The sequence below is a fragment of the Rhamphochromis sp. 'chilingali' genome (assembly GCF_963969265.1).
Source record: "Rhamphochromis sp. 'chilingali' genome assembly, chromosome: 10".
Taxonomy (NCBI): Eukaryota; Metazoa; Chordata; class Actinopteri; order Cichliformes; family Cichlidae; genus Rhamphochromis; species Rhamphochromis sp. 'chilingali'.
In genome coordinates, this window is record NC_137937.1 from 35,353,715 (window position 1) to 35,372,843 (window position 19,129).

Genomic DNA, 19,129 nt, shown 5'->3' on the forward strand with positions numbered 1-19,129 from the left:
TGACTCAACATTTTACCTTCTCTCCTTTGAGGAAAGTGATGCGCGACTCATCTGCATTCCTTCTCTCCTCAAAGTCGTCCATCACCATGGCGGACATGGTCCGGGTGAAACAGCGCACCGATGACTTGAAGGAGAGGTCGCCGGTCCGGATGATGGGGATGTGGAGAAGGTTATCCTTCTCCTTCGCGGTGTAGGAGCTCTTCTCAAACTGCATGTTAGGAACTGAGAGAGAGCGACCAACATCTGATCAATGAAGGGTGTTTGACATGACACATGTGTATTAAAGCCTGCGATTGTTCTGTGAGGACGTACTGTCCTGGAACGTGTCCGCGATGATGACGTTGGCTTCATAGGGCTCTTGGAGGACAGCACCCTGAGGAGAACTGAGGAACACCACGAAGGACTCAGACCCCTCAATGGACGGGTTCTGGATGTCATCCATGATGGTTAAACTGCACGTCTGTTTAAAAAAGGGAGGTCAGATTAAATGATTTGCAAGGGTTATACGGGTGAATCTGTTATTTATCGAGGAATAAAAACACCTTCCTGGTAGCTGCAGTAGAAACTTGGTGAGCTCGGCTGATGATGTTATAAAAAAATGTTCATCTACTGTACGTAAAGATGTCAGTGTTGAAGAATTAACTCAGATCCAGATGTGTACAAGTGCTGACACCGTTCTACGCATCCCAGAGGCAAAACTTCATACAGCGTATCCAGTTCAAGCTGCTTTATCTGCTCACAGTCTACAAGCTGCTTTTTTAACCCAGCATCCCCGACTGTCCTCCATCCTGTTTATCAATTATCTGATAGCCCATTGCACAGCTGGCTCAAGTGTTTTTGTTTGGGACGATAACATAACTGTGACATCTGTGCTGGGGTCTCCGTGCTATTTTCACTGTTGTAGCAAAATCATTGCCACTCCTAAAGTTGGACAAAAGTTGACCTACCTGAAGTTAACTGACTGCAGTGTGAGGGTGCATTAAAAAAAAGGATGATGGATGTTTTTTTTAATCACCCATCACACAGAACATGTAGAACAAGAGAAACAACATAACTGTTTCATTCTTAAAATATAAACTATAGAATTCGACTGTAGGTGAGAAGTCTGTCCTCACCTCGTCAGTTTTTCCAGGTTTGAATTCCACTTTCTTGGAGCTGGGAATGTAGTCGACCCCGGGGCTGGCTGACGGAGGGTCTGAAGGTCGGGTGGCGCACCACACAGAGGTCAGCGAGGACAGGTCGCTGCCATGACGCAGCACTGGTATTTCAATTGTGCCTGAGAGAGGGAAAAGTGAAATGCAAGGTAAAAAAATGTGAAATGTGGGAAGTTGCTGTGTTTTTGAGGGGTTATAAGATATTAATAACTCTAATTTACAAAGTTGTTTTGATCTTTACATAGAAAGTAATTTAAATCCTGATCTAAGAACAAAGTGACACAGAAACTGAATCTCGCAGCTTCTTTTAGCTGCAACTAATGATACTGTCTGTTCAACACTGTGGGGAAGATACCTTTGTATCAAAGATCAAAGCTACGCCAGCGAGAAGAAGGAGAAAAAGAAAGAAGTGGAAGAAGTTCAGCAGAAAGATGAGGTGCAGTGTAGCTGTCAGTGATGCTAATTATAAGAGAGGAAACAATCTATTCTGTGTCATGCTCCAAAACACGTCCAATGTTCCTAAATAAATGAAACAAGTAAAATATCACAGAGTGCAGTGATCTAACTGACGATGAGAAATGTTTCCACAAAACATGATGCACGTAAACTGGTTACACTAATATCATTAAATGTATCCATTATGAAACCTCCCATACAAAGACTACTTTCTAACAACTATTGGAAATGCCCTAAATTCCTAATGGAGAGCTATAAGAATAGGCATCACTTCAAACAACTCATATAAAAAAGTAATAAAGAAAATATAACCATTACTTATAAATTATGTAATTTTTTAAAATATTAAATCATTGTAAATACTGTCATGTGTACAAACACCTAATATTATAATGTATGGTAATAAATGTGTATCAAATAATTATTTTATAAATTATTCATGACGTACTGATGATAAAAATTATGTTCTGATGACATTCCATATAACATTTTTACATTATGTATTTCTTAACGATGACCTTAGACGTTATTGTTGTTTGATTAAGGTTTCAAAGGCTTCATTTAAAGCTGCTGCCAGGATATGCAGATGGATTACCAGTGAAACCAGTGACACCAGTTTTCCACCTAAGTCCTAACATGATCCTAAAGTGGTCTTCTCTCTTCTATTTTATATCTGCTTGTGTTTCGTAGCCTGTTTAGGCCCTGTCCAGGACTGGAGCTTCTACTTCCGCTTTCTGCCATCTCCTCCAGCTCCCAGCTCCCAGACTGTCACTGTGCTTGATTGATCTGGTACACCAATCCCTGCTTCAATCAAGCCGCACCATCAATCACACCACCAGCTTAAAATGAGCAGCAAAGCAGAGCTTATTATTCAGAGCTGCTTTGAGCTGCCATGCCACTCTGTCAGTCTGTATTATTTAGACTGTACCTTGACTGTGTTGTTTTAAATGTACTTTGGCTTTGTGCTGTTTTTAACTAGTTACACCTGTACTTTATATTTATTTGCTTAATTTTCAACTCGGGCAATAGCATCTATTTTGGCTGCATAACCTCTCAGTGTTTCTGGAGAGTGGAGCAGTGATCATCTCCAACATTCACACGTGATAAAAGTTTGTCTGTGAAGGTTCTCAGTCATCCAGGTCATCGTAGTCTAAGGGGCTTGGAAAGAAAAGCGTCTGGACTTCTTTAAGTTTCCTTGAAGCCTAGTTGGGTTTTTTATTTGTTATCATTTGTGATGAAAGTGAAACTACGCAGTGAGTGGGTTCACAGGTTTTATGCCAACCCAAGTGCCAACTCTTACACTCTTAAAATATCTATCATACTAACATTAATGTTTGTTTATAGATCATTTATACAGTCAAAAAAAATGATTACTACTAGTTAGAATGCTAATAATAAATATGTGTAACTAAAGTTTAATTAACTACTAATCTATCATTCATTGCTAATGATTATTGTGAAGTGCTAGCTACCAGTGCACTAGTTTTTTATAGGAAGCTATTAGCCGTTTGAAACATTTAATTTTTTTTACTTAAATTTAATTTAATTACGCAATAAGAAATATGAATTCATAAAGACATTACGCTGGTGGATGCACGAAAAAGGCTCATACCAGCATCTTCGCTGAAAGTAAACGTGGCGTTTCCAAGAGAAACAGTCGATGCATCGTTGGGTCCATCAATAATGACCTTGGCCACCGACACGTCGCCCATGCGTGCGTTATCGGAGGTGTCTGAAAGCACCAGCTCGAACTCCTCGGACAGTTCGTACTCGCTGTCATCGATGAGCTTAACATCACAGGTGGACATGCTGACTCCAGGACCGAAGATCACTCGGTTGTCGGTGGTCATGCCGCGGCTCTTGTAGTCAGAGCCGGACTCCAGAGCGTGGAGGCTGCTGCCCTGTGCTGACTTGGCTACGGTGTAGCAGAGAGCAGAGACTGTGCTGGAGGTATCACCTGAGCAGAAATGAAGAGAGACAACAAGGTCACACAGTGTGTGCAGGAACTAAAGTGAAAATGAAAAGAAAGAAATTATGAGAAAATTCGTGGAACATGAAATGTTAGAAACTCCTCTGCAGTGTGTACCTTTCCTTTCAATGGGAGCATGGATTAAGCCTGAGCTTTCATTGACATGGTAAATCTTCTTGTCAAACTGCAAAGTGGGTTCGTCTTCTGTGTCGTTGATGTTGACGACAGCGCGCGTGTTTCCACCCAGCAGCGCGTACACGGGCATGCTGAGCTCCACATGGAAGCTCTCGATCCCCTCAAACACCTTGTCGTCGTTAATGACTATAGTGCACACCTTTGTGTCCTCACGCTCATCAAACTGCACCTGGAAAACAATGAGAAGGAGGCATTAAAGAAGTGATTACAAAACCTTAACTTAACATAGGCTAGTTATAGATGATACACGTCACTGAATGTCAAGTAAAGCAAAAGTGTGCCCACTTTACTGAATCTTTTTCCTCCTCAAACCTCCATGTACACAAAGGAGTACCTCAGGGTTCCATATTAGGACCACTGATTTTCTTCCTCTGAAATAGGATGTTTGTAGTACAAACATTACGTTCCTGTTGTACTCCACTTAAAACTGATGAAAATGCAAAAAGATTCCAGGTTCACGTTACTCCCAAGATGTTAAGGTCAAAAACTGCTCGAAGCCGTGGATCTGTTTTTATGCTTGATGCTGTGGTCCACAAGTTCATGAACAGGAAAGTAAGACCTAACCTTGGATTATTTTGTTGTTACAAAGATAAATAAGATTTTAGCAGCATTTACTGGTTTCCAGACTAAATGAAGAACACAAACTCACAGGAGAGAAATAAAATCAATTAAAAGAGAAATGTTCATTTTTTAAACGTGGAATATCGAGTTTCTACCTGCCCAGCATATTCCACGTAGTCCTGCTGTCCAGGTCTGGATCCGACGCTGCTCGTGGAGGTGGCGCTGCCCTGTTCAGTGCGGCAGAGCACGATGGCGTACTGGTTGAGATTACCGGTTCGCTTCACGGTCACCGCCACTGTGCCGGCCTTCTCACTCACATTGTAGCTGTGGTGCCAATAGAAGAAGTAGGAAGGTAAAAGGGTGGGTGTCCAACGGATAATCTTTATAAAATATGTATATTTCTTTGAAATGGTGCAGACCTTTTGTGCTCAAAGCTGATGAGGGACCACTGGATGTGGAAGACATTGTCACTGACCACATTTGGTTTGCTGTCTTTGACCAGGAACTTGAAGTTGTCCATGGTTTCCTGGACGTTCTCCTGATGAAGCACGTACCGGATCAGACCCAGATTGATATCGGCTACAAAGAAAAACAGCCACATTAGTCTAAATTTATTTCTCTGTTTGGGGTTTTTAGTATTAGTGCTTCTATTAATGCTTCTTCATCAGTTCATTCATGTCTACCAATTGTTTTTTATGTTTCAATCACTTCATGTTTCAGTAGCCGTTTGGCTCGATTTCTTACTTTGTTACCGTCATGTTTTCTTCCACCCAGCAATGCTTTTCTGATCCTCCAGAGGATCCCAAGGAGATCTCAGGCCAGATGAGACATAAAGTATAAGCTCTCTGGTTTCTGGGTCTTGCTTATAATTTCCTTTGAGTTAGGTGTGCACTGATAATCTCTAAAGGAAAGATACCCAGGTGAGATCCCGCTGAATGTCTTAGAGCCTCACCCTGAAGTTGAGCTCAACGCTGCCTCAGAAGGAGATGAACATAATTATTTTAGCCATTCAGACTCAATTTTAATAAAATACCATTACTAAGAAGTGAACTGACTCAGATCAGGTCTGATGGGAGTCAGTCAAAAACGACCACACGGGTTCAAAATGTGCTGAAAATAATGTTTTAAATATGCCAGAAATGTCACAAAGCACTGCAGCAGGTTTTTAAATCAGCAGGAGAGCCAAATTCACACGATGGTCTTTAAAGACAATTAGTGCTGATTTTTATGCTTGCACACAAATTTACTGTGAGGAGGGGGACACCCAAAAAAGACTGATTGAATCTTAATAGTGAAAATCTTTTGCAAAGAAGGCATTTCTTGGAAAATATCACTTCCATAATTTGCAGCCTTGGGCCAATTCACAGTACTTGGAGAAATAAAATAGCCTGGAAATGAATGTGAAAGTTATTATTGGCTCTGGGTTTCTGCTCATTTACACCTTCCACAGAAGGTTGTAGAAAGGGAAACACTTAGATGTGAGCCCAGCTGCTTCAAAATTGGCCAAATGACCTTCAGGAAGCTCAGCATAAACACCACAGAGATGAAGACAGTACTAAATTATGCATTAATATCCAGAATAGTAATACCTCAAACATAATTTTTAGATTGCGTACAAGCATTTGGCAGAATATGGGAGCAAATGCTCACAGTCGGGATGATGTTGATTACTAGAAATCTCATCTGTTTTATTTATTCATATTGCCTCCATCTCTCGTGCTCAGGCTAAGGGTTATTTCACTTATTGGAAATTTATTATCATTAAGAAAATGATGTTTACAAGCTTCAAATTGAGCATGCGACACATCAAAGTGGCTGTTTATACTTGCTCTCTGCAGCCTGGAGGATCAACATTTTACAACAGCAGGCTGACACTGATCCTCGTCTGCAGCCTTGAGGTGAACATAAGCAGGCTCATAATGAGAGCACTGCTGATTTAAACTGCAAATTAGCTGAGTAAACGTGTGCAACGGGAAATACAGCAGATAGGTGGTGTCGTTCAGCGGAGAAATGATCAGAGCGAAGAATGTGGGGTCAAGCTTTTGTCCCTCCTTCTCACTGTGAAGACAAAATGTGACGGAGTCTTTTGTTTTCCCCTCCTCTACCTTCCAACAGGCACCGAGTTTTCTCTGCAGCGGCACGAAGGATGCGGGATGAACAGAAGAGGGCACCGATGCAACACTGAACTGGTGCAGTGAAGGAAACAGGTGGCTCTCTATACACTGATAGAGAAGTCTTTGTGGTTTATGTCATCCGTTGAGGGAGTTTAGAAGGAAAGCCCAGGAGCAGCGGGTTTCCAATATGTGAGTCCCAACTGCTCTGAGGCATAGCTAATCCTCAGGCATTAAAAAGTCCTTCAAATGAAACTATCTCAGAAGAGAAAAAAGATTGAACTTGAAGGGAGTCAGAAAGCCATGGCTTCATTTTAAAGAGTCATAAGGGTTTGATTTGGAAACGTAAACTGGCACTAACTGCAGCTTTACACAGTATATCCCAACTATGACTGCGGTGATCCCACACTAACCTGATAAGATAACCATCCTGCATATCAAAAAGTAGCCTTCATTTCCTTTTAATATCGTACACCATCAGCCCATTGATGTGAGTTTTTAAAATGCACATGTAGTACATGGTTTATTAGTATTCAGTATGACACAAAAAAGGAAAATTATCCTAATTTTTTATGAATATTTGAAGCAGGAAAAGTAAAAAAACATCAAAGCTCACAGAAGGAGGGGAAAAGCAAAACTGCACCCACTCTTTTGCTCAACCTGTGTTGAGCTGATGGAAATTTTCTTTGATATAAATATATTTGAGAACACTTTAGTGGATAAGCACAATCGTGTGGATATCAGCTTCTGGACCAATCAGGATTTGGCCCTGATTGGTTCCAACATGCCACAGAGAGTTGCAAAAGTGTCACCACTTTAAATACAGACTCTCTGGATAAATTTGATGAACTGAGTCTTTTTTTGGACAAGGATCGAAGCTGTCTGAGGAGGAGAAGTTAAGAGGGATGGGTTGTCTAATAAGTTAAACTGTTACTGCTGTAAATATAAAGGCAACAGAGAGAGCTTCGGTACCTTGTGTGAATGTGGTAATGGGGTTCCCAGGTTTCAGCTTGCTCTCCAGGAAGCCGTGCTTTGGCTCTGTGGTGATCTCATAAACCAGCTGTCCATCATCTGTGTCCGGGTCCATGGTCAGCAGCTCCTTCTTGGTGATCAGATTGGTGGCCTGACAGACATCAGACAGGATTGACTCAAATTTCCTGTTTTTCAGTTTTCACTGCACAGAAATCATCTCACAGTGCAAGAATTCATTACTGGGGATTTCATTCACAATGTCACACTGTGATTCAGCTGAGCAGGAAGCTTTTCTTTTCAATTTCAGCTTCCCTGATGTAGCTATCATAGCAAAAATACCGCTGTTAAGAAGCGTCGCTTCACTACTGGCTCAAAAAACAGAAATCAGCATATCCAACATCACAACACCAACTAAAAAACGTGTTTGCTTCTGTATCTGATCTCGACATTGACATTCAGCCAACAAAATTTTGAAGAGCCCCTCCTCTGAAGGGCAAAGTAGTTAACTTTTCTATTCTGTTAATGGACAGCATCTGGTTTATGTGGGTTATAAACTCGCTAATTGTTCCAGTGAGTTTGGATAAATTATTGGGAAATGCTATTGTACACACTGATCTCCCCACTTAAGTACAGATTAGCATCCAAACTGTTGTTATTTGACTGTTAGTTGGATGAAGGACTTTAGACTGATCTCTACGTCGTCTTTACAAGTTTTCCAAAGTTTAAAACCACCAGCATGCACATCTGGAACATCACCACAGAAGGTGATGTGATGGCTTAAAAAGTTTTTTGGTGTGTCTCGTATATTTTAAAGATGTTTCATTTATGATTATTACAAATACGTTTCAATGTATCCAACAAACAAAGTTCAGCTGTGTTTTTTTTTAAGCCGTTTCTTCTGCAAACTACTTTGCAACCAACCTTCTTTTTAGATTTGCCAGTAACTTCTACGTGGATGCTGGGTTGGGAACTACAGTTCTGGAAATCCTTGATTTGAACATTTTCAGGTTCAGGTTATTTTATTTTTAACCGTAGGTAGATTTGGTCTCGTGAATTGAAGAAACAACAGAAAACAAAAAAGCAGAGCAAAAAATACTGACAACAAAAATTTATACTAATTTTGGCCATCATGTAATCCACAAAAGTGACTTTTTAAACCTTGTCGTTTTACAGTTTGGGACCAGAAGCCTTTGTCTGGGAGGAAGAAAAACAAATCTCACTGTGTAAAGAAAAATGAAACCAGCCAACCGCTGCAACTGTCTGGTGGACAGGGAACTTCAGCTGTGGTTCATCAGTCAACCTGTTAGACCACAGAGTTTCTGCTCTTTTCAGATAACTATCCAAACCACAACAACTAAAAGGACAAAACAGATTCAATAAAAGCACGAAGAAATAAAACCATCATGGTTTTATCAATGTGGAAACAAGAAAGCCTTCTTAAACACGAGAGCTGCTGGTGCTCCTTCCTGCACACAGCTTCACAGTTTGCTTTGAAAATCATCTTTGAATCAAAAGTGAGATATTTATAACTCTGAACACTTTCCACATTTTGATTGCACGCTCCTATGTTAGAGGCAGGGCAACGATGCTGTAATGCATGCCCCGCTTCACCTAAATGACTAAAGAGGACCACAATTAGCAACCGAAACATCGTGTTGTATTAAATCACAGGTGTTGAACTCCAGGCCTCGAGGGCCGGTGTCCTACAGGTTTTAGATGTTTCCTTGATCCAACACAGCTGATTTAAATGGATAAATGACCTCCTCAACATGTCTTGAAGTTCTCCAGAAACTTGCTAATGAACTAATCATTTGATTCAGGTGTGTTGACCCAAGGTGATGTCTAAAACCTGCAGGACACCGGCCCTCGAGGCCTGGAGTTCGACACCCCTGTATTAAATGAAACTCAGTAAGAAATTGTTTTGAAATTGCCTCCCCCTGCAGGCCATAACAAAAACTGCACTATCATGGGACCACCTACTTGCTCCTTTCTCAACCTCAGGCGATCCATGTTTGCACATGGAAGTCTAGGATATCCCAGAACACAGCTGCACCTCCAAATATTAATGAGTTCAGATGGAATAATTTTCTTTGACCAAAGGTCTCCTGCCTATATGATCAATTGGTAATGGTCAGGTTTTGCTTTCCCCTCCAGCACTCAGGAGAAGATACTGGAGTGTAACAGTATGATAATTTGGCTCAGTGATAAAACACCCAGGACTTAATTACCTGCAGCGCAAACACAGCAAAGGCTGAGAATAAATGAACGATGTGACATATTTACAGTGCCTACCAAACAAACCTGTGCGCTGCATTGCGATGAGGTGTGCAAGCCAGCAGGTGGAGGTGGAGGGGCTAATTTCAGAACAAACAGTGATGGAGCTTCTCCTTCGCACTTCACACAGACACATTTACTCTGCTGGAGAATATTCAGGCAGAGCAGGGTGTGCTGGCACTTTTTAAAACATAATTTGCTCAGAGAGAGTTCTGCTGAGCAAACATGCAGCTCATTTAAACACATCTGAATTATCCTGATGTCTCCGTCCTCTGCTGGTGTCCAATTAAAGGTAATAAATTAGAAAAAGTTCTCTTCAGTGTCCGCTGTTCTCACTTTACGGCTATTAAACATCACAAATAGTTTAATTAGATTTGTTTCCTAAATGCCTACTAACTTGGATTTCTGCAGAATTTATTATCACCACTGTGGGACCTGGATTTAATAAATATGGGAAGGACACCAGGTTTTGTGCATGTAGTGTGTACAATAGCAAATGCCCACTACCTGAAATCTAAATCTTTGGCTATTTCTGTCCATCTCCTCACTTCAGTCAGAAGCTACAGCACACATCAGCGACTTCTGCTGTCCAAATTTGTTTTGGTGTGTGCCAGTTTTTTTACACAGGGGTCAGTGTCCCCTCAATCAGTGCACCGCTACATGCTGCATTTCGGTTTGCTGGTTAGTAGCAGCAGCAGCCACACTCAGATAGTCAAGCTAAATTTGTTATTCCACACCACACACTGTGATGCAGTCTCGAGTCACAAGACTCGGCGTCAGACCTTGACCTTGAGATCAAGGTCACTGATTTTTGCGTGAATAGTACTAGAGGTATCTATGGTATCAATTTGAAAACCCAAAACTGGTTCATCTTCAAGTCATCGTATTCACAAATCTGGGCATCCATGCCAACTGCCTGCGTGCCGTATCGGCTTTTTACAGCTGGGGGGGTAAAAAGTTTAATGAATTAAAGACCTTTTGTTCTTGCACACCTCGGGGCTGCGGTTTCTCCCACATTACTCCCTGGAATCGATGTCTTCCTCTACTCTCACCTCTGACACGTGCACTGGATCTCTTCAGTGTGTCAAAACATTACAGACATCTTTAACATCCTTAAACTTAATTTTTGAAACTTTATGGATCATATGAACATGTAGTCTCAAGCCTTGTTTTTGCCCGTCATGCATATGGTTGTCTCTCCTCTGGTGTGCATATGTAATAGAATGCAAGTGAAACTGCGTGTGCTTATTGTCTGAGGGAGGTCATTTACTTCATCATCTCCAGCCACAAAGCAGACCAGTCTGCCACTGATGCTATGGATGTAAACATCAGTCTTACTGGTAACGTAATAGCAGGTTTGTGGCATTTTTGTTCAATCATTTCTTCTCTCTAAGAGATTACATTGGACAGTTGAACGTGCCCGAGAAGATGAGCTTGACCTTGACATTCGACATTTTTATGGATCTGTTCTCTTTTAATCAAACCCCACATTCATTTTACTCATGATCAGATGGAAAAATAAAAATGTGTCCCTGCATCGTTATCGTACCTTGTTATCCATGTACTCCAGCCACTGCAGTCCCAGGTTGGTGAAAATTAACGGCGTTCCATCATCAACTGGCAGGATATCTATCTTGAACTTCTGGGGAGCGGCTGTCACTATCTGGAAAACCCAAAAATGAAAGAAATTAAAAACAATTTTTAAAGACCGCAAACATGGTTTAAGTGAATTTTAACAAGTAGTAAAAACTACAGTGTTAAAAGGACAGCGTGTCTAACTTTCTTGTGTTTTCCTGCTGGCGACTGATCCAGTGAAACTTCTGAGCTCCTCCTTGTTCAGGATTTCTACTCAACTAAAACAAAATCCCCTGCATGTATCGCTCATCCCAGCTGATCCAAAGTAAAACTTAATTAATGATAATACTCGTGTCTGGCAATACAACAGACATGACCAATACAAACTGAACTATAGCAAACCTCAAATGTACTTTGATTAATTACCATAATACCCTCATAATCTGGAATTAGAGCGCTTACAGTAATTCTTCACACAACTCGACATGAACAGAGTTTATTACAGCAGTGTGATGTTCAGAGTTCAGCTGTGAGTTTAACAGGCTGAAAATTCTAAATATATCAACAGATTATGGAAACGGAAAAACACACATAATTAACATAATTATATGATCAGCGCTTTTTGTCAGTTTTGTGTATTGATTGCTTTAAATGATGGTCGAATGGTGCATCACTGTCAATTATGGGATCTTCTCCTGCCAAAGGAGATAATGAAGGTGAGTTGAATCATCTTTTCTCAGTATTTAGACAATTCGACCAGCTCTTATTATGGCTGCCACGTGCTTACTTCGCTTCACTCAGTTAAAAACCTTTCTAAGAAAAAGTGACTACTCAAAGGCATCCTTGACCTTTAAAATGAAGCAGGAAACAAACAGAAGATAATTGACTCTGGAGACGAGCTCGAGCATGATCGCAGACAGTGAAGCACAGAAGACAGAAGCACATGAACGAGACGGAGCACAGACAGGGAGACGCTGGAGCTCAGGAACACAAACTTAAACATATTAAATAAGTGTTTAAGCTCAAAGAAAGCACAAAAACACTAAACTTAGACACCCAGCTATTAAAATATGCCTTCAGACTTTGGAGTAAATTGTTCTTCTTTATGCAATATCAGGTTGCAAAAAGCTGTGCTAGAGACATGCACAGACTTCACTGTAGGTTCCACTTGAAGTCATTCTCATTGAACAAAGTTTTGAAAGCTCAAAATGTTGTTAGGAACCATTTAAAGGTTCTGCTGGGTTTTACTTTATTGATTCAGCCGCTTCCAACAGCGATGGCAGGCTGAATCAGATAAGTTACTCCAGTATGCACAGTTACCGCCTGCTGTCTGAGGTGCATGAGGGAGCAACTAATCACCACAAGAGAGGCTAATAAGGCCAACTTTGACACACACGTGCCATTTGAAGGCTGAGCTTGTCCACACAGTTTATAGCAACTCATACATTATTTAATAACACAGCAGCTCCAGTGGGAATGAAACCGAAACGACAGCAGCGATAATGCCACGAAGCATCTACTGAGCTACAGAGCACGCGTGGCTGTCGAGCCAAATGTCCCCAGGTGATGGAAAGATAATAAACCCAAGGCTGGGAAGTGTGTGTTTGCGATCGGGGATGTCAATACCTACACGCTGTCATTCAGTTTAATCATATGGGCTATTAGTAATGACAGGTGGTGGAGCTGAGGGGGGAAAACTGACAAGCAGAGGAGTCAATTCACCCTGAGGCTTGCTCATAACCATAAAGCTGACATTACCACTGCACACACATTCGTCCTTCTGTAGTTGTAGGGACCTTTGTGTGATGGTTTCTGGTCTAGCTGTGAAAACAAAACACTCGCAAGGATGTCAAAGTGCATCCAGGGCAAACATGCGTGGAATAAGCCCCTCCTCACGGACCATCTTACAATCCTCGATAGTGGCGACGGGTTAATACATTTCTAGAGACAACATAGTGTGCTGCACTTTTGTTTGCCCAAGTGGCAACTCCTCAGCTAAAGAATAGAGAAGCGCTAAAATGTAGTTCCTCTGATGTCCACTAGAGGCTGGCTCCGAATTTGAGGTTTTACTTCAGAATTGTTACTGTTTCCATTTAGGAAACATAAACCACTGTTTATCTATTTCACCTGCTTCAGTGCAAATGACAGTAACAGGATTTTAGATCTGCTTTTTGCCAGTGTCACTGCTGGTAGCATTACGCTGTACCTGCAATCCATTCGGGTGGCACAGGTAGTGACAGATTGTGACACATCCATACGGACCAAAGATTTCCTGTGTGTTGCAGCACAGCACTTTTTCGTGTTTTAGGTAAACTGTCCATTGTGTGGCCCTTCACTGAATCTATGTGAGTTTTCAGGGCAGCAGATAATTAAATACGCACATTTAATAACACAAAACTTTGTGTGTCTCCGCTCTGTAGGACTCTAAATATTATTCAGATGAAATGAGCTGCAAACATAAAGCTGCTCCTTCCATGCTACAGAAATAGCCTGTCCTTCCAAACATGTCCTTTGCAAAAATATTTTCACTGTGTTTCCGGAGGTGTCCGCCCTTTGCAAAAGCCCCCAGCTTCTGTCCTCACAAAGACAGAAGCACATGAATACACCCACAAATTCACAAAAGGTCAGAGCAGGCACACTCTCGCAGACATGCCCTCACTCTGCCATTTCAATCATCCCACTGTAATAAAACTCCAGAAGGTGCCTTTTATACACACACTGATACACTCACACACACACACCTCTTTTCCGTCGTCCTCCACCATGAAGAGCAGGTTGGTGCTGTCGGTCACGGTGAAGGTGAAGCGGTCTTTGAGCGAGTTGGAGCCGTCGTGGTTGTAGCTGATGCGGTTCTGGTAGATGTCGTCCATGGTGAAGCTGCTGGTCTGTCGGTAGTGTTGGCCGTTGATGGTGCGCTCGATGGTGCCATGTCGAGGAGCCTGGACGACGCTGAAGATGACGGACTCCGCCTGGAGGAAGGTCGTGTTATAGGAGGAAAAATGCAGGGAAAGGAAGGACGGCTCAGTGATATCGTCTGCAATGTCTCCCTAGGATGAAGCTACATAAGGAGCCGTGTTTGTTCTGCACAACCAACAAACAGCCAAGCATGCAAAATAGTGAGAACTCAAATTCAGGAATCAGCTTCAAAATATCTATCTAGTGCCGGACTTTAACATCACTTTCGGGTGTTATTCTCTAAAATTCTACAGTGAAGCAGTAGAAAATAAATCTTCAAGTTTTTACTGAGAATTACAGATTTATGGGATTAACAGTGTTGGATTATCCCTTAAACCGGCTGCTTAGTTTAGCCAGCTTAGGTAATGATCTCAAAATAAATATTCAGATTTTCTAAACTGGTAACTGTACTGCTTTGATATCATTCCAAACATGATGCCAATTAGTTCGCGAATCATACCAAGCTTCAAAGATATTATCTGTTTATATTGTGCAGCTCATAAAGCGAATCAGATGCTTAAAGAAGGAAAAAGGCAAAAGAGCTCATTGAAATTACTTCATATAAATTTTATACTTACTATTAACTCAATATATGAGTTATATATTAACAATATATGCAGCAGAGGATGGAGAGCAACATTTGCCTTCGTTTAGCCTTAATTAAAGCAGAAGCATGAGTGTGCATGCTGCAGAAATCAGTCCTCGAATGCTTTATTTTGACCTCAGTTACACATTTGAAAAGTTTTTTGTTTTGTTTTCCTTTAAGATCTTCTGAAGTGCTCAAAGCATCTCTGTCATCATTCCTTCTCCAGAAGGTGACACCTGATTCTTATCATGATGTCACACATATACTGTAATTAAAGCTGTGAAAGACTTGCAGAAAACGTATGTAGCCAGTGTGTTACCTCTGTGTCCGCATCGGTGGCTTTCAGCTCAAACTCAGTGATGGTCTTTCTTACACCCTCCTGCACCCTCATGCCAGGGACCTGAAGAAGAGGCAGGGAGTCGTCCACAGGCTTGATGGTGATGTAGAAAGTCTGGGCAACCTGATGACAAAGAACAAATAATAAGATGATGAAACTGTTACACACATGCGTAACCAAAAATACATCCTGTCATCAACGTCCTACTTTCCACCAAAAACTTTCTCAACAATTCAGCAAATAGAAAAGTCTCACTATGATGAAAAAGTTTAACCCCAGATGGCATAACCCAAATACCACAAACTGCATTAATACAGAATTGGCATGCCCTCAAGTAATCCCATCTCCTCGCAGGGGCAGAACAATATTCTGCTTTGGTATCATTAAAATACCCCCCCCTCTAATCTTAAAGCAAAACACTTGATTATAAATATGCAGTAGTTCTCAGTTGTCAGGCTTCTCAGAGTTAGCAAAAGTACAAAAGGGCTACACAATTTCATCAACTAGCACAGTGGCCACAAAGCTTCCACACATTGCAGTCAGCCAGGCGTGAAGGCCAAATGACCTTTTTCACATGTTTGCTCGAGTCCTTGTGATCCTCATTAGTTCGGATTAGCGAGGCAGATTTATGCATGAGGTGACCCGGGACAGGAAGCTGCCACTTTCTTGCTGTTATAAAAGCTTTAGAGTTTGTTAGATTTTTAGATTTCTTTCATATCTTTCAATTTTATGGCATCGTTAAGGTTTTTTAATTAAGCTAAGCTTTTAAGTGATCAGAAAACATTTCTCTTTCTGGTTTTCTTTCTTAATTCCTGCCAACAGCTTGTTTTCTGCACCATTTAAGGTTGTTCCCTGCACTTGAGCTTAAAGGTCCCTCTTTGGACACACAAGGACTGCTGACTTATTTCTTGGCCAAACCGGGAACAAAGTTATTTGTCTTTAGGAAGAACATATAACATTTCAGAGCTTCTGTTGTAGTCAGTAGATATCTGCATCAAGACCTCCTTCATGAATGAATTTCAAAATGTGTTAAGCTACCAGGTATCGTAAAAATCTTCTGCCATTCACCTCATTTGTCCCGTCGGACACAGTGAAGGAGAACTGGTCAGCATGTTTCTCTTCTTCACTGCTGTGGACGTACTGGATGCTGCGTGATGCCAGGTCAGCCTGTGTGAAGGTGCTGATCCTGGTGCCTAAAGAGACAAAAGAGAGAAAAGTAGTCGTTAAGCCCAAAAACGTCCATTATGTTTGTTATTTCATCTTTCATATTTTGGTATGAGATGGTTTTACACTGCTAAAAAAATAGGTTATGCTTGATGATCACAGCATAACACAAAGTTGGTTATACTTAAATCTGTCCAATTAAGAAGCAGAAACCACTGTGAGTCTATTTCAACCTCGTTAGTTTAATATTAAAGCAACAGCAGGTGCAAAACTACAAAACTCTGGAACAGGGACTGGCTTGGCAGACCGTTGCTCTCTCCTGATCCCTCCTGACTGATTTTTGTCTACCTTTGATTTTCTTTGTGTTCATTCTGGTGTCCATTCCACCAGTTCTGGTGGTCTCGGGCAAATGCCAGTTCAATAAAGTGAGAAACTTCAGAGATGAATTCTTCCGCGTCTGTTTCCGTTATGTTTCCATGTGATGTCTCATCCTTCATATTTTGTTGTGACATGTGTTTGAAAGCCACCGTGGCATTTTCTGACCACACACTGAGTTTGTTTCCTCAATTTGGCTCTTATCAAATTTACATGGGGATAAAACTAAACTGAGACTGAAGTCAAACTGAAATAATAATGCTTCTCTTTACTCTGTGTTGCCTCTGCAGATTAAAACCCAGTGGGAAACATAATCAGGTTTGTCTGCAACAATCCAGCATCACTCAGCATGAAACTAAAGGTGACTGTCTTAAAAACAAGAACTTCCCAGGAGTTCTGTTATCCTCGCTTATTGTGGATGCAAAGACCTGATGCAGCCATTCGTAAGAACGCATTTATGGTTATTCCTGACATACAAAGTGTGCAACAGACACATTACATAGTTATCTATGATGTGCATTAATAAAGAAAAGGACAGAACTTCTTCTGAATTTCCATTTTCATTGATTTCCAGCTGTGATATTTCATTTTCCAACATTTTCACATTGGACAGTTTAACAAACCCATAATATTATCACATAAATTGCGATATTAAATAAAACAAGGAGTCAAACAGAAAAACAAACAAACAAAAAATGGTTTTAAATCCTGATTTGTATCAGCTTCCAGTTAACTGGTAGCTGATACAAATCAGGCACAAGAAAATGAGAGAAAGAGCGCTGAATTAGAAAAATGATCCTACCAGCTTCAAGAAAAAGAAGGTGAAAGGAGAAAGAATGGGCTCTCCAAGACAAAAAGAATCAGGAGCTCCAAGAAAAGCTTGATGAAGCTCTGGAAAAAAATTAAAGAAATCCACCAAGACAAGAAACAACAGCCCATAGAGCAGAGAGACATGCAGAGCAAACTCCAAGGCATGGAGGAAAAATGCAAAGCACTGCAGGTAAAGCATAAGAAAACTCTGCACAAAAATCAACAGTTGCTTCAAGACAAGAAGCAAATGGAAATGAAACAGAAACAAAAGGACTCCAAGCTTGAAGAGATGGAGGAAAAACACAGATTGCTCCAAATAAAGCTCGATAAAACAGTGCACAGAAATAAAGAGTTGCTTCAAGAAAAAGACCAACAGAAAATACAACAGGAAGAAGAAAAACTTATTCTCCAGAAGAAAAACACTCCAAGAATTGTATAATGAAACGAAGTACAAAACAACTGTACTGGAAGGAGAAAAGAAAAAACTGCTCAGAGATGCAGCATCGCATCAATGAAATGCTGAGAAACAACACAGAACTTGAGAAACTTTCCAACAATTTGAAGTACAAAAACACTGAAATCCAGGCGCAAAAACAACAGAAAACACACGAAGACCTGCAGCGTAGACTTCAAGAAATCCAGAAGAGAAACCAGCATTTAGAAGACATGCACAAGAAAGCAGAACAGAGAAATACAGATATGCACAAAGCAAAGCGAATGGAGAAGGCAACAGTTAAAGAACTGAAAGACAAGCTTGAAGGAAAACAAGAAGAATTAGAAAACATGGTGAAACGATGCAACAAACTTGAGAAAGAAAACGCAGAAACAGTCGATGAGCTGAAAACCCTCAACGAGCAGAAAACACTGCTCGTGCAACAGTGTCTGAAAAAGAAGGGAAAACGCCTCCACTGGTTCTGGAGGAGGGACACTGCTGCTCCTCACCTGATGTAACCTCGTTTTCTTCCACCTCTATTCCATCTTAATTTTCACCACTCCTCTCCCCTCCCTTCTTCATCCTTTTTTCACCCTCACCCCCCCGACCAGTCCCGGCAGTTGACTGCCCCCTCCTGAGCCTGGTTCTGCCATAAGTTTCTCCTTTAGCTTTCTTTCATTTTAAAAGGAGTTTTTCCTATCCACTGTCGCCTGGTGCTTGCTCAGAGGGGATTGTTGGGGGTTTCTCTCCTCTCTCTTTTGCCTTCTTTTTCCCCTCTCTTATCCCTCTCTTTTTGCCCCGTCTACACTCCCTTTACCCTCTTCTTTTCACCCCCCCACCACCTCCTTTTCCATTCCCTCCATCATCTGGGGGGAGATGGGGGGGGGAACGATAAACACAATTGGCCACATTTTACATGTGTTTGAAAAATGTCTTTATTCAACAATAATTCATCTTTAGTATAAAAACAAGAAATGGGCAATAGCTGCATGTGTGTTTGTGTGTGTGTGCATAATATACATAACTTGTATCCCAGAAGGAATTAACACTAGATGGGTAGAAACAAGTTTCAAAGACTAGAAATGAAAGCATGTGAGTCCTAAAATCTAAGCTCGTTTCACCGATAGGTGATGTTACATTTTAAATCAGGCACTTCATTACAGACTGTCATTGTACGGAGGTACATTACATAACATGAAAAT

General features: G+C 41.1%; 1 protein-coding gene across 2 annotated transcripts in view; it reads right to left on the reverse strand.

Annotated features, from left to right (window-relative positions):
* fras1 (Fraser extracellular matrix complex subunit 1) overlaps positions 1-19,129 on the reverse strand; it is a 306,003-nt gene that overhangs the window by 12,823 nt on the left and 274,051 nt on the right. For both annotated transcript variants that reach the window (XM_080893736.1, XM_080893735.1), the window contains exons 47-58: positions 16,214-16,338; positions 15,128-15,268; positions 14,009-14,236; positions 11,242-11,355; positions 7,419-7,569; positions 4,755-4,914; positions 4,491-4,659; positions 3,697-3,943; positions 3,223-3,567; positions 1,116-1,276; positions 313-460; positions 17-222 (exon numbers count right to left, since the gene is read on the reverse strand). In XM_080893736.1, the coding sequence (XP_080749862.1) occupies positions 17-222; positions 313-460; positions 1,116-1,276; positions 3,223-3,567; positions 3,697-3,943; positions 4,491-4,659; positions 4,755-4,914; positions 7,419-7,569; positions 11,242-11,355; positions 14,009-14,236; positions 15,128-15,268; positions 16,214-16,338 (2,195 nt within the window). The remainder of the gene's footprint in view (positions 1-16; positions 223-312; positions 461-1,115; positions 1,277-3,222; positions 3,568-3,696; positions 3,944-4,490; positions 4,660-4,754; positions 4,915-7,418; positions 7,570-11,241; positions 11,356-14,008; positions 14,237-15,127; positions 15,269-16,213; positions 16,339-19,129) is intronic.